The 13,188-nt window shown below is 41.8% G+C and overlaps 1 protein-coding gene across 2 annotated transcripts in view; it reads left to right on the top strand.

Moving 5' to 3' along the window:
• Positions 1-7,445: 7,445 nt before the first annotated feature.
• CA8 (carbonic anhydrase 8) overlaps positions 7,446-13,188 on the top strand; it is a 96,127-nt gene continuing 90,384 nt past the window's right edge. For both annotated transcript variants that reach the window (XM_032296163.1, XM_032296164.1), the window contains exons 1-2: positions 7,446-7,815; positions 8,943-9,134. In XM_032296163.1, coding sequence (XP_032152054.1) covers positions 7,716-7,815; positions 8,943-9,134 — 292 coding nt within the window. In that variant the 5' untranslated portion in view covers positions 7,446-7,715. The remainder of the gene's footprint in view (positions 7,816-8,942; positions 9,135-13,188) is intronic.

Below are 13,188 nucleotides of genomic sequence, written 5' to 3'. Positions count from 1 at the left end.
GTAGGGTTCAAGGTGGTCATGCGGATAAGATAAAACTTCTTGAAAAGTAAAGTCGTAAAGGTCATGCAGAGGCCTAGTGGAGACATAATGTCTGACAAAACCACACGACCCTTGCCCAAGCGGCATTGTAGTCAGAAGTAGAAACCTTTGCAACATCAGTCATTTCTTCGTTCCTTCTTTCCCATAGCTCGACTGCCTCCAGCAGGAAACTGTGTTTTGGGCTCAAGCTCACTGTCTGGTGAGGCCCACACATTAGAGGGCCTTACATGGGAGCAATCCCCACAGGATGATATTTGATCTTGTGATCCACCTGCCTTGGAATCCCAAAGTGCTGGGATTACAGGTGCCACCAACATGGTGAAACCCTGACCCTACCAAAATACAAAAAATTAGCCAGGTGTGGTGGTGTGCACCTGTAGTCCCAGGTACTTGGGAGGCTGATGTGGGGGAATTGCTTGAACCAGGGAGGTGGAGGTTGCAGTGAGCCAAGATCATGCCACTGCACTCCAGCCTGGTGACAGAGCGAGGCTCCGTATATAAAAAAAAAAAAGTACAACACAAACAGTGATCTCTAATGTAAGCTATGGACTTCTGTTAATAATAATATATCAATATTTGTTATATCAATTGTAACAAATGTATCACACTAATGTTAATAATAGGGGAAATGGGTGGGGAGAGGGGGTGTATGAAAACCCTGTACTTTCCACTCAATTTTTCTTTAACAAGTAACTGCTCAAAAAAAGAAAGTTGGTTGGGCATGGTGGCTCACGCCGATAATCCCAGCACTTTGGGAGGCTGAGGCAGGCGAATCACCTGAGGTCAGAAGTTCGAGACTAGCCTGGCCAACATGGTGAAGCCCCGTCTCTACTAAAAATACAAAAGTTAGCTGGGTATGATGGCATGCACCTGTAATTCCAGCTACTCAGGAGGCTGAGACAGGAAAACCCGGGAGGTGAAGGTTGCAGAGAGCCAAGATGGCACCACTGTACTCCAGTGTGGGCAACAGAGCAAGACTCTGTTTCAAACAATAATAATAATAATAATAATAATAATAATAAAAGTTTCTCTTAATAGTTTTCTAACCTAGCTTCTTTATTCCTCCTTGTTGGACCTTTCTAACCACAGCATCCAAGACTGGTCCAACATATCTTGTGGTTTACCCAGAGAAGAATGCAGTTGGGCTGGAGTGTGCATGTGAGTTGGTGTTTGATCCCCAGCAGTGTTCAGTGGAGACGGAATGTGTTGGCTGAATTCACCCTCTCTGAAAGCAGTAGGATTTGGTGCCAGGAGCAGAGATTCTGGAGACAGACCTCTCAGATTACTCACTGCCTCTGTCTGTGGTGGTGGACACATCTAAACCTTAATTTTTTCATCTGAATATAGCATATTATAGAGCCTCTTACAAGAATTAAAGAGATAATCTGCGGGAAGTGTCTGGCATGGTATCTGGTTTATAGTAAATGTTGCTTTCAACATTTGTGCTGCATAATAAGCCACTCCAACGCTTAGTGGCTTAAAACACTGATTTATTTTTTCTCATGATTCTGTGGGCCAGGAATTCAGGCAGCACTCTGACGGACATGTATCTGCTCCATATAGTGTCAGCTGCATTCAGCCGGTGGCTAAACTGGGTTGGAGGATCTGAGAGAGCTTAACTCACAGGTCTGTGCCTCCATGCTCCTTCATGTGTCTTCTCACTCCCTGTGGCTGGCTTGGGTTGGGCTTTCTCACAGTATAGTGGTTTCAGGATTTCTTACATGATGACTGGTGTTTGAGAGAAATTGACCAGCTCTCTTAAAGGCTCAGCCCCAAACTGGCATAGTGCCACTCTACGATAGTACAATGGAGAGGAAACAAGCCATAAAAGCAGCCCTGGTTCAACTTCAAGGGGAAATAGTCTCCCCTGTAAATGGATGAACAGCACATGCCTACTGAGGGTGGGAATTATGGCAGCCATCTTTGGAGGTGATCACAGTGCTTAAGTTTTTATCTTCCTGTGATTTGGTTTGCTGTGTTGCCTAACAGGTGTAGCAGCATCTTTGAGAGCCTACAGCATGATGTAGGGCACAGTGAGCTGTGGGAACGAAAGTATAGGTGTGGCCTTGAGGCTGTTCTAACTTGGCCATTGTACTTTCTCTTAAAGTCAGCGAGGGTCCAATACATTTTCAGTATTGCCGTTCTGCCAACAATGGGCACTGACTTACTCATTCCATCTGCTTTGTATTTTATCTCATGTCATTACTGTTTTGAAACATGTTTAAAAAAACACTAAAACAAACATAGACCTACTATTTCAATATGTCGTTTGCTCTTCTATTAATACCATGGAAAAAAGAAAATTAACTTCATCAAAAAAGTGAACCCATACTGGTTCTATATGTGAGTTTTTGTTTTTTCTTTTATTGGAACGCCTTTCTCTCTTTTTTTCCTTCTTTTTTCTTATCAGTCTATATCATGCTTTGAGGAATTTTTTTTTACCTCCTCCCCTTCCCCCTTCTGAGGGAAAGCAGCACTTATTTATCTTCCAAGGCCCAGCTTCCATGTGGCTTCCTTTATGAAGCCCCTGTTGACACACCTGCCACCTGCCACCAGGTAAACTTGATCGCTCCCTTTTTTGTGGCTCTACTGTACCCTGAAAGCTTCCACCTTAGTAACCATAATTTTTATTGCACTAATATGTTTATTCAGGCTAATCAGGTCACCGTATGGCTGATGACACAGGAAATGAATTCCTAAGTGCCTACCATGTGCTACACAGGGGCACACAAAGCAGCATCATTGTTCACACCCGGAATGTTATTTGCTCATGCACTGCCCATTTCCTTTAGTTTTTCTCAAATGCCATCTTTTCCAAGAAACTTTTCTAAATCATTCCCATAAGTATGAAAATCCTATCTTCCTTAAATGTAGAGGTACCTGCATTTCTATTTAACATATTTCATATTGCCTTGTGTTACAGTTATAATTATCTACTTGTATTATAGTTATAATAATTATAATTATTTACTCCTCTCCTCCCCCAGAGAACTGTGAATTTCTTGAGAGCAAAAGCAGTCTTTTATTTATTTATTTTTGTTGTTTCCCCCCACAGTGCCCAGTGCCTTGCTCTTTGGGAGCTCATTATCTAGAGGAGAAGGTCATAAAATACATATTTAAAATATAATCTTAACTTCGGGGTTGGAGACCTATACAGGGCATCATGAAAGCACTAAGAAGAAGTACTTTAACCTCTGTGATAGGGGGTTTTGTTTGACAAAAGGCGCCCTAGAGATTTTGGTGACTTAGGAGTCACCAATGTAATTATCTTAAACATCCCAATTTCAGCATAAGTCAGTTTGATGCTGAATTGATGTAGGGCCTCAGGCATAGCTGGCATGGTCTGAGAGAGGAGGAGAGAGCTGAGGTCCATGTTCCTTAGAGAAGATGGGAATTTTCTATGGATAAGGGCTTTTTCATTTTGCCATGAAGTTATGAGGGTCCTAGTTAGGGATAGGGCATCTAGCAAATTTCCAAGGTGAAGATATGGGCACTGTACTAGACTGTTTGGTTTCTTTGCAGACCAGAGAGGTACTTTGTTTTTTCTTTGAAAAAAAGATAAAGGCAAAAACAGTGTTTGAGCAAATAAAAATTACCCTTGAACTCACCTTTACCTGATGGGCTACTATGTCTGCTTTTGATAACGCCTAAATCTTTCTTCTAGGAAATGGCACACGCTACCTGTACTCACATTTAATTGGTCAAAGAAGTCTCATGGCCAAGCAATGAAGGGGCAGCAAATGATAGAGACAATGATGTCACCTCCAATGACTAATTGGAGCCCTAGTCATTTGTTTCTGAAGATAAAAGATCAAGAGAGGTCAAACAAAAAGGAGACTTATAAATGTAACTTTAAGCAGGTGAAATAAAAGATTATTCAGCTGAAAAAAGTAATTTAAAAGAAAGAATTAAATTTTTTTATCAAATAGTTTGAAACCTTCAGAAATCAAAATATATATAATGAATAAAAGTTTGCTGTCTTTCCTGACAAGACAAAAACTAGACCTAAGGAACTGAACAACCGTAGGACAAAGTGCCTTACTTGAGGCATAAGCCTCGAGAAGTGCATATTTTTAGTGTATCTGAATTGGTTTTGGCAGTCATAGAAGGTGTTTAAGGGAGCAAATAAATGGATCTGCAACAAGCACTTCCGTGATTCGGAGTCACTGATCACACCTGGAATGTTATTTGCTCACATACTGCCCATCCAAACTCTACCCATTTCCTTTAGTTTGCTTCAAATGCCATCTTTTCCAAGAAACTTCCTGAATCATTCCCATTAGTATGAAAATCCCATCTTCCTTAGATGTAGTGGTACCTGCATTTCTATTTAACCTATTAATATTGCACGTTGCCTTGTATTATAGTTAACTATTTACTCCTCTCCTCCCCCACAGAGCCGTGAAGTCTTTAAGAAGCAGTATTGTATTTTTACTTTTGGTTCTCCCATAGTGCCTAGTGCAGAGCAGTGCACATGAAGGAAGCCAATTCATTACTGTTGAAGTTCATGAATTATCGTTTGTATAGGAGCCATGTGACATGCATATGTTACCTGTACCCTTGAGGTGATCCCAGAGCACAAGGTGCACATAAGAGGAGGTCATATTTATGATGACTCTAGGGCCTAGACTCACTAATACAGTAAGAAAGCCTTGGTATGGTAGACAAGCAGTGAGAAAGAGAGGAGAGGGCTGTCTAGGTTCTGGACTCTGGGACACGACCTTAGTACTTTGGTTCCTCTGACATCTAGATTAGCTTGGCCCTTTTACATATTTCTATTTATAATCCCTCAGTATCAAATAGTAGTTATATAGGTCTTAATTTTAATAAATTGTTCTACTAATATGGTTTGGCCTTAGTTATGCAAGCATCAAAAGCAGGCGATATAAAGTTAATTTAAGGGATCAAATATAATATTAGGCTGAAAGCCTATTAAAATTATAGAGAAATGTGTGGAGGACTTATGTTCGTAATATAGAGTATGAATATTTTTAGATTCTCTGGCATTGAATTTAGATGTGCCTGTTCTATTTTGTAAACCGAAGAATTGGCCTATATCTTTGATCTGTGTTTAGATTTTTTTAGTGACAGACAATAATAACTAGAAATAGAAATTCCATCTTTGGTGGTAATATAGTGCAGGGACCTGAGAAGAGAAGGTCTTAAGGTGCTGTTAATTAGCAAAAATCTGAAGCCCACGGTCTCAAAGCAATTAAGGCTGTTAATTGAATATTTGGATGCCCAGAGGAATGGCTCATATGTGGCAGGACAGGGAACCCTAGGCTTGCATACAGGAGTTACATTCTATAAATGATCCTGAAAAATTCAGAAAGAGCAAATATGAGCCAATGTATGTTTGTCTAGTAGTCAACTGCAATTTTGAATAGTAATACATTGCTGGCTATATGCAAAATTGTCTTTTTACTGTAAAATTAAACACTAACAATTCAATCTTTCAGCCTATCTTTTGTAAATGTGGCACACTATTTATTCATAGAAAATTCGGTTTTTTTACCATGGTGATTGTCCTCTGGTTTGATAAACATGTTTATGATTCAACTGATACTTTAAATGCAGTTGGTGGTTACACATGGCTACAGTGTCACCCTTAGGCACATTTGGGGGACAGAGGAGAGTGGACACTGCTGATGAGCTCAGAGTGGCAGTGATTTTTATTATCCAAGTCTTTCACAGCCTTTGTATGGGCTTAATTAGCTGTGGCATTTGATTAGCCTGTGAACATACTTCTTAAAAGAAACTTAAAACAAATGGAAGATTAAAAAATAGTTTTCAAGGAAAGAAAAAATAAATGTCCCTTTTAGGAGACCTTCAGTGAAAAGTGGTTAATATTTTCAGTAGTGCTTATTATTTTTCATCGCTCCGGCTTTGGTGTAGGCTTCTGCCTCTGCCAGTCCCAGGCTTGCAAAGATGCAAACGAGTGTCCACTCAAGAACAGTCACAATGCAGTGAGTGAAGAATGAATTTAGTTTCTCACATTGGTTCAGTCCTCTGAACAATGTGATCGACTTTCTGGTCTCTGTGTTAATGAAAAGAGAAATTATATGAATGCTCAAAATCCACCGGTTATCCTCCAAGCTAAAGTTGGCCAGTGGTTTTCCATCTATTTGGTTAAACCTTCCAGAAGGTTGCAGAATCGAGTGAGTTGAGGGTTCCCCCCACTTCTTTACATCTCAGTGTGGTTTCTGGACAGTTTGTAATAGCTTTAGCTTTTTAAAAAGTCTATGAAGTGGCTTTTAAAAAAAGTGGAGGTGCTGAGCAGGCAGTAAAGGATATGAGCACAGAACCTAAAAATTCCCAAACCGATAATTTCCATCCTTATTTGAGGAATTATGCATTCATAAAGTTGGTGTGATTTAGGAACAGGACATTCAAACTGCAAATAGACACCTTCATATATGACCAGAGCATAGAAAAAACAAATTGTACTTAAGGTCCTAACCCGCGTTTATTGTGCACATATATCTTCTAAAAATATGGAGTTAACCTACTTAGGGGTTACTGACCAGGGCTTTTAAAAGGTGCAGGAATAGGGGGCTGAGGCCGTTAACACTAGACTGGGAAGCATGTTTAAGAGGTAACAATGCCACCTCTTTGGATCAGAAGAGTTCCTGTTTGTTATGCAATGTGTGCACTTCATTGTTTACACGATTTCACTAGGTGACTCGGAGCTGTGTACACAGCCAGGTGAGCCTGCAGCAGCGCCCCAGACTCTGAAACTAACACTGAATACCCTCTGTCTACTGCCTTCTGTTAGCCCTGCCTTTGAAATAATATCATTTTCTGAAAAAAAAAAAATTCCCTAAATCATATCTACCTCTCTGAATTACAACCCCCCCTTTTTTTTTCTTAAACGTTTTTAGGAATTAATTAGAAGTTTCTTGGAAAAATTTCCATACTCGTTTCCACTGTGCTGAACTGACGATTTAAAAAGTAGCTGCTCAGAAGACTCTAAGCAGATTTGGCTGGAGAGCCTCTTTTTCTTGTGTTACGGGGTCTCCCAGCCTTTTTTCTCCTACCCATGGCAGCCCATCTCTCTCCTCCAGGAGCCCCTTCTTTTCGGTATTTCCTGGAGTACTGATGAAAATAAATCGGGGAGCAGCCCCTGGCCTAGGCCAGGCACACAGGGGTCCCCAGGGCTGACCTTGGAAGACTTGCGGGCTTCCGGGAGGAAGGCGCGGGAGGCCCAGCAGGAGTTGCCGGCGCCAGGAAGCGCCAGGGGCGGCGGGGCGACCCCGAGGGAAGCGCGGGCGGGGATGCGCCGACTGTTTCCGTGACTTGGGACCGGTCGCCTCGTTCTAGCTGTCTGCTCCCCTGGCCCCAGCGGCCGCAGAGAGAAGGGGGCGGATCCTCGCGTGCCAGACACGCCCAGGCCGGGTTTTAAATTCGCCAGGCGCTCGCTCGCCGAACTACCGCCGTTCCCTCGCTCCGCCGGGGCCTCCGGACGCGCTCCCCGTGCGGGCCTCCGCAACACTCGGGCCGAACGCACGCCCGCTCGCACTCACACCGCGGTTCACAGCCGCACGCGCGCTCGCACCCGCACTGCCGCTCACGCGCGCTCACACTCCCCCACGCGCGCTCCGCTCCCGCTCCAGCCCCGCGCCCCGTGGAGGCGCAGGACCGCAGCCCAGAGCGCCGAGGGGCTCCGCGGCCTTCCCATGGCGGACCTGAGCTTCATCGAAGATACCGTCGCCTTCCCCGAGAAGGAGGACGATGAGGAGGAGGAGGAGGAGGGTGTGGAGTGGGGCTACGAGGAAGGTAAGCGGTCCCGGGGCGGCGTCCGTGTCTCGCCGAGCGTGGGACTCGCGTCCTGCCGCTGCCGCGCGCTCCGACGACCCGCACGTCCCCTCTTTCCCACGGGGGTCTCCGCCGCTTTTCCACTCCTCTGGCGCGTTTCGGGGCGGGAGGCGTGCTCGCCGCCTGAGTTCTCCCGCCGCCTGCGCTCGCTCCCGGGAGCCCTCCGCGGGGCTGGCGTTCGCACCTGCTGCGGTCCGGAGGGCGGGCAAGCCTCCAAGCCGTGGCTGTACCATTTGTCTTCTGAGTAGCCAAGAAGAGCAGCGGGACCTTTTACTCAACACTCGAGGAAGACCGTGTAACAATTCGTTTTTGGCTTGAAGACTTTGGGGAGAAACTGTTTCTGCCTCTGGTCTTTTCGTGAAGCCTTCTAGCAACGCTCAAGCCTTTCTAAAACACGTCCTAAATTTCAGACTCAATCACTGGGTTTGGCGAGAAGCGGTTGACTTTCTGAAAAACTTGAGATTCCTAAATGTATTCCTGAAGACCTAGGGCTCCTATTAGAGCCAACCAGTAGTGCTGTTGTTTACTACATACGTTGAAACCAATATAGAATATATACTTTAAATTATAAAAGATTTGGAAAGAGTATGTGAATATGTATGTGTGTAGGTGTGTACATATGCACACTTTAAAATACTGCACTTGCGTTTCTGATAAGGGCGTTTATTCACTAGCATGAGAGTTAGGGTTTTTAGCTGTCACTAAATATGTTGAAAAGTTACAGCTATTTCCCAAGTACTGAACATAATTGAACTAATGAGCAGAGGAAAATGTTCTGGTATTTTTTTCTAATCACTTAAAGATGACCCAGATTTCCTAGAGTCATAAATTATTATGTCTTTGTTGACAAATACAAATATAATATTTTGTTAGTCTGGGATTTTGTATGTGGCATTTGATAATATCAGATCATTCAAATAATGAATGCAAAAACACACAGATTTACCATATTTCATCTGTATAGTGATGGTATCATTACTCTCTTCATAATGTCAAGGATCATTAGTGTCTAAACTAGTTTTTACATGTTAAATTTTACTGTAGCTTATTTTTTAACCTGTTTTTAATTTATTTCATTTTGTCCTTAGGTGTGGAGTGGGGTCTGGTGTTTCCTGATGCTAATGGAGAATACCAGTCTCCTATTAACCTAAACTCGAGAGAGGCTAGGTATGACCCCTCACTGCTGGATGTCCGCCTCTCCCCAAATTATGTGGTCTGCCGAGACTGTGAAGTCACCAACGATGGACATACAATTCAGGTTATCCTGAAATCAAAATCAGGTATCTTAAAAACATGTGTATGTGCTCTTTTAAACTAGAAGTCAGCATAGAGTTATTGAAATATGATTTAACTTATATAATTTAAAAGGTATAACTGATGTATCTATTTTCAGGATACCTTTAAACTATAATATAAGGCATTTTTGGGAATTACCTTCTGAAACAATTTTGAAAGGATGAAAGTGTGAAATGATGAAGGTTATCAGTTGGTGGTTCTGCTTCTTATGATGCTACTGGAACAACCTTAGTTCGATCATCTTATACCTTGTGAAATATGAGGACAGGTACATGCAGGTGCCCTGATCCGAATTTTGTCCAAAATTGTTGAGTAGCTTAAATCACTTATCTAAATTTAAGCTTATCATAATTCTCTGCCTTGCTACTTTGTGAAACCAAAGAATAGAATTTATTGACATAATATGGCATTCCAGGTAGACTTATCAGGTGAATTTTCTCTACTGTATTAATATACTCAAAATAATTTTAACTGATAACAATAAAAACACCCTCTAAACTCAGCCAGAGATTTAAATGGTGAACAAATTTATTATTTATTTATTCATTTATTTAAGTTCCGTCCTGTGAAACCTCCCCTACCCCTTGCAAACCTATTTGAGATGGATCTGAAATGTTCTGTGGAAAAGGTGTTAAGTAATTACCAAGGAAATCAGTTTTTGGCTTTCTTGTAGGAAAGAGGAAATCAGATTTAAAAAAAAAGTACCATTAATAGCATGCATTTCATGGTGAATAATAATTATCCTTTGGGAAAAATTTAACTATGTAGAAATATTAGGACATACTTGATAAATAGAGACTATGTTCAAAAATTAATTCCAAATCGATAAAGCTGATATTTCACACTATAAAATCTTTAGCTTTATTACTAAACAAGGCAGTGATTGATTTCCAACTATGGACTTATTTTATTCATTGTAAATGTTTCTAAGCTTTAATTTAGAATCCACGAGATAGTCATAGATTCACGTAGTCTTCCTCGCTGTTCTGAGTTTAGCCAACATGTGAGCATTGCCCAGAAGAGTTTCTGGGTTTATATGTACTTAGACTCAGTTTAAGATGTAAATTTCAACTTGAATTACAATTTTTTGGGGAATGTGGGTTTAGCTCTGATGGGTCATTATGTATTATTTTTTAAAGGAGTTTGTAAAATTATTGAATACTGAGTGTTCTGGCATATAAAAAGCAATTTAAAGAAGTACACGTATGTTGATATGTTGAGATGCCTTCGAACTTCCAGAAATAAATGTTTATACATCCACACAACAAAAATACATTTCATATCAGGTGCTATGATGAGTGTTGGTTGCATACAAATGGATAAGGCAGTTTTTGAGGATTCATAGTCTATTGAAAACCCAGTTCTTTAAAGTACTGGTGTACACATGACGTGGCAAGTGTTGCAAAGGGTTGTGGGGGCAGAGAGGAATGACTGAGTACACATACTCCACTGCGTCCATGTGTGCCCACTGCTGCTCTGAGATCAGATTCACTTCATCATATTGAATTTACCATTTTCTTCCGCTACCTTCTCAAACACTCACAGTTTTCTTTCATCTTCTGCCTCACTCTAAAACAGCGACTGTGGACCAACATCTGGGCCCTCTCATCATGAAGTGTGTTTCTTCTTCATCTAGCATTTTGTGCGTTTCTTTTCCTCCTCCTTCCACTCCTGCCCTCTGAAAAACTGTCTGCATTTCTTCCAGGCCTGATTTGGGTACACATGATCCACAGCCTTTTCTTCCTACCTCCCTGGTGACCTTCCTTCTTCAGATGCCCCTTCTCATCTCTATCATTGTAATAATTTCCTCCTTATTGTTCCTTCCCTTCCAATATTTCTGCAAACTCAAGTAACCAAAATACCATGTCTTGAGTGGTTGTTTTTTCCCTTAGGATATTTGAGCTCCTCAGAGGAATAGTCTGCAAGCTCTAAATACCCTGTCATTTGTTTATTTAGATAAGGCTTTATCTTTCTGGAAATGGAATATGAACATAGTTACAATGGTTGAATAGTACTCTTTCTGTCTCTGGTTATACCCTACTCCTGCCCATCTATGGCTGCTGTTCCCTAGTGACAAGTACTTTGAAACTTTCTATCTGTTTCTCCTGTGGTCATCTCCAAGAATGTAAGGCTATAATAATGCTTTTATATTTTGACATATAAACGATATATGAACCCTCTACTACAAAAGATGAGGCCAGTTTTCCTTTTTTTTTTTTTCCTTTGAGACAGAGTCTCACCCTGTCACCCAGGCTGAAGTACCATGGTGCCATCTCAGCTCACTGCAATCTCTGCCTTCTGGGTTCAAGAAATTCTCGTGCCTCAGTCTCTTGAGTGACTGGGATTACAGGCGCCTACCACCTGGCCCAGCTGATTTTTGTATTTTTGGTAGCGGTGGGGTTTCACCATGTTGGTCAGCCTGGTCTCGAACTCCTGACCCAAGGTGATCCACCTGCCTCGGCCTCCCAAAGTGCTAGGATTACAGGCATGAGCCATAACGCCCAGCCGAGGCCAGTTTTCTTATTGCTGCCTTTCTTATGATTTCACTCTCTTATTATCGCTGTATACTTAAATTAATTTTTAAAATCTGTATAGATTTAGGGTGTACAAGTGCAGTTTTGTTACTTGGATATATTGCATAGTGGTGGAGGCTGGGCTTTTAGCGTAACTGTCATCCAAATAGTGTACATTCTATCCATCAAGTAATTTCTCATGCCTCATTCCCCTGGAGTCCACTTCATTTAAGTTCTATTTAAATTAATACTCAGCATTTTTATTACTACAACTACAACTATTGTTTCCAGCTGAGATTATATTTTGTCTCACTTATTAAACAATGTTTTGTATTTTCCTGGAGTTAATGCATTTTTTTAATTGAATTTTTTCTTTTGTTTATCTGTCGCTAATTTCATTTCCAAACTCCCTGACATATGACGGATCTTCTCTTAGGACATTCACGTGCAACAGCTTGTCCTCCTTCCCTCCCTCGTTATCCTTTCTTTTTCCCTGTGGAGGGTACTCTTCCTTTCTGCTCTCCAGGCCTCCTTACAGCCTCCTCCTGCAGCTCCTTAGACCACATGCCTGGGAAGTCTCCGTGTTTGTCTCTTGTGTTGGATTGGATTATTTCCTGGATGCCATGTCATGCTCTTTTTTGGAGTTGCTCCCTCATCTCAGAGAATTTCTTGGTTTATTCACTTCTACAGTTACTCTTCCAGGAACTTGAAAAGAGACAAGTGAGGGCTACATGCTTTGATGCCTGTGTGTCTGTAAGTGTTTTTTTATTATACTTCACACTTGATTGAAGTTAGCCTGGAGTAGCAGTCTGGATTGGAAGTATTCCTGACATTGTTTGATGTTTGACATCATGACTGTATTGCTTCCAGCTTCCATTGTTGCAGTTGGATGATCTGGTGCCCCTTCTCAACCCCCTCTATGTGTCTTTTCTCTTTTTTCCTTTCTGGAACCTTTTTCAGTGTTCTCTTGACTGCTGTTGTTTTGAAATGTTACAACCATATTCCTTGGTGAGATTGTTTCTTCACTGCGTGCTGGGCACTTGGTAGGTCTTTTTCAATCAAGATAATTGTGTCTTTCATTTACCAGAAGTTTTCTTACGTTTCTCATATTATTTTATTGATAGATTTTGTGTTTTTATTTTTCCCCCCTTTTGGTAATTCCCACTTTCTTCTCTTTCTCTTCTACTTTCTAGTAGATTTCCTCAATTTTTAATTGTTCTGTCTTTTTTTTTTTTTGAGACAGAGCTTCACTCATGCTACCCAGGCTGGAGTGCAATGGCACGATCTCGGCTCACCGCAACCTCCGCCTCCTGGGTTCAGGCAATTCTCCTGCCTCAGCCTCCTGAGTAGCTGGGATTACAGGCACGCACCACCATGCCCAGCTAATTTTTTTTGTATTTTTAGTAGAGACGGTGTTTCACCATGTTGACCAGGATGGTCTCGATCTCTTGACCTCGTGATCCACCCGCCTCGGCCTCCCAAAGTGCTGGGATTACAGGCTTGAGCCACCGCGCCTGGCCTGTCT

Source organism: Sapajus apella, unplaced genomic scaffold (assembly GCF_009761245.1).
Source record: "Sapajus apella isolate SASKATOON/1434 unplaced genomic scaffold, GSC_monkey_1.0 scaffold35, whole genome shotgun sequence".
Taxonomy (NCBI): domain Eukaryota; kingdom Metazoa; phylum Chordata; class Mammalia; order Primates; family Cebidae; genus Sapajus; species Sapajus apella.
Note: the sequence above shows the minus strand (reverse complement) of the source record. Positions and strands in the feature narration are given on the sequence as shown.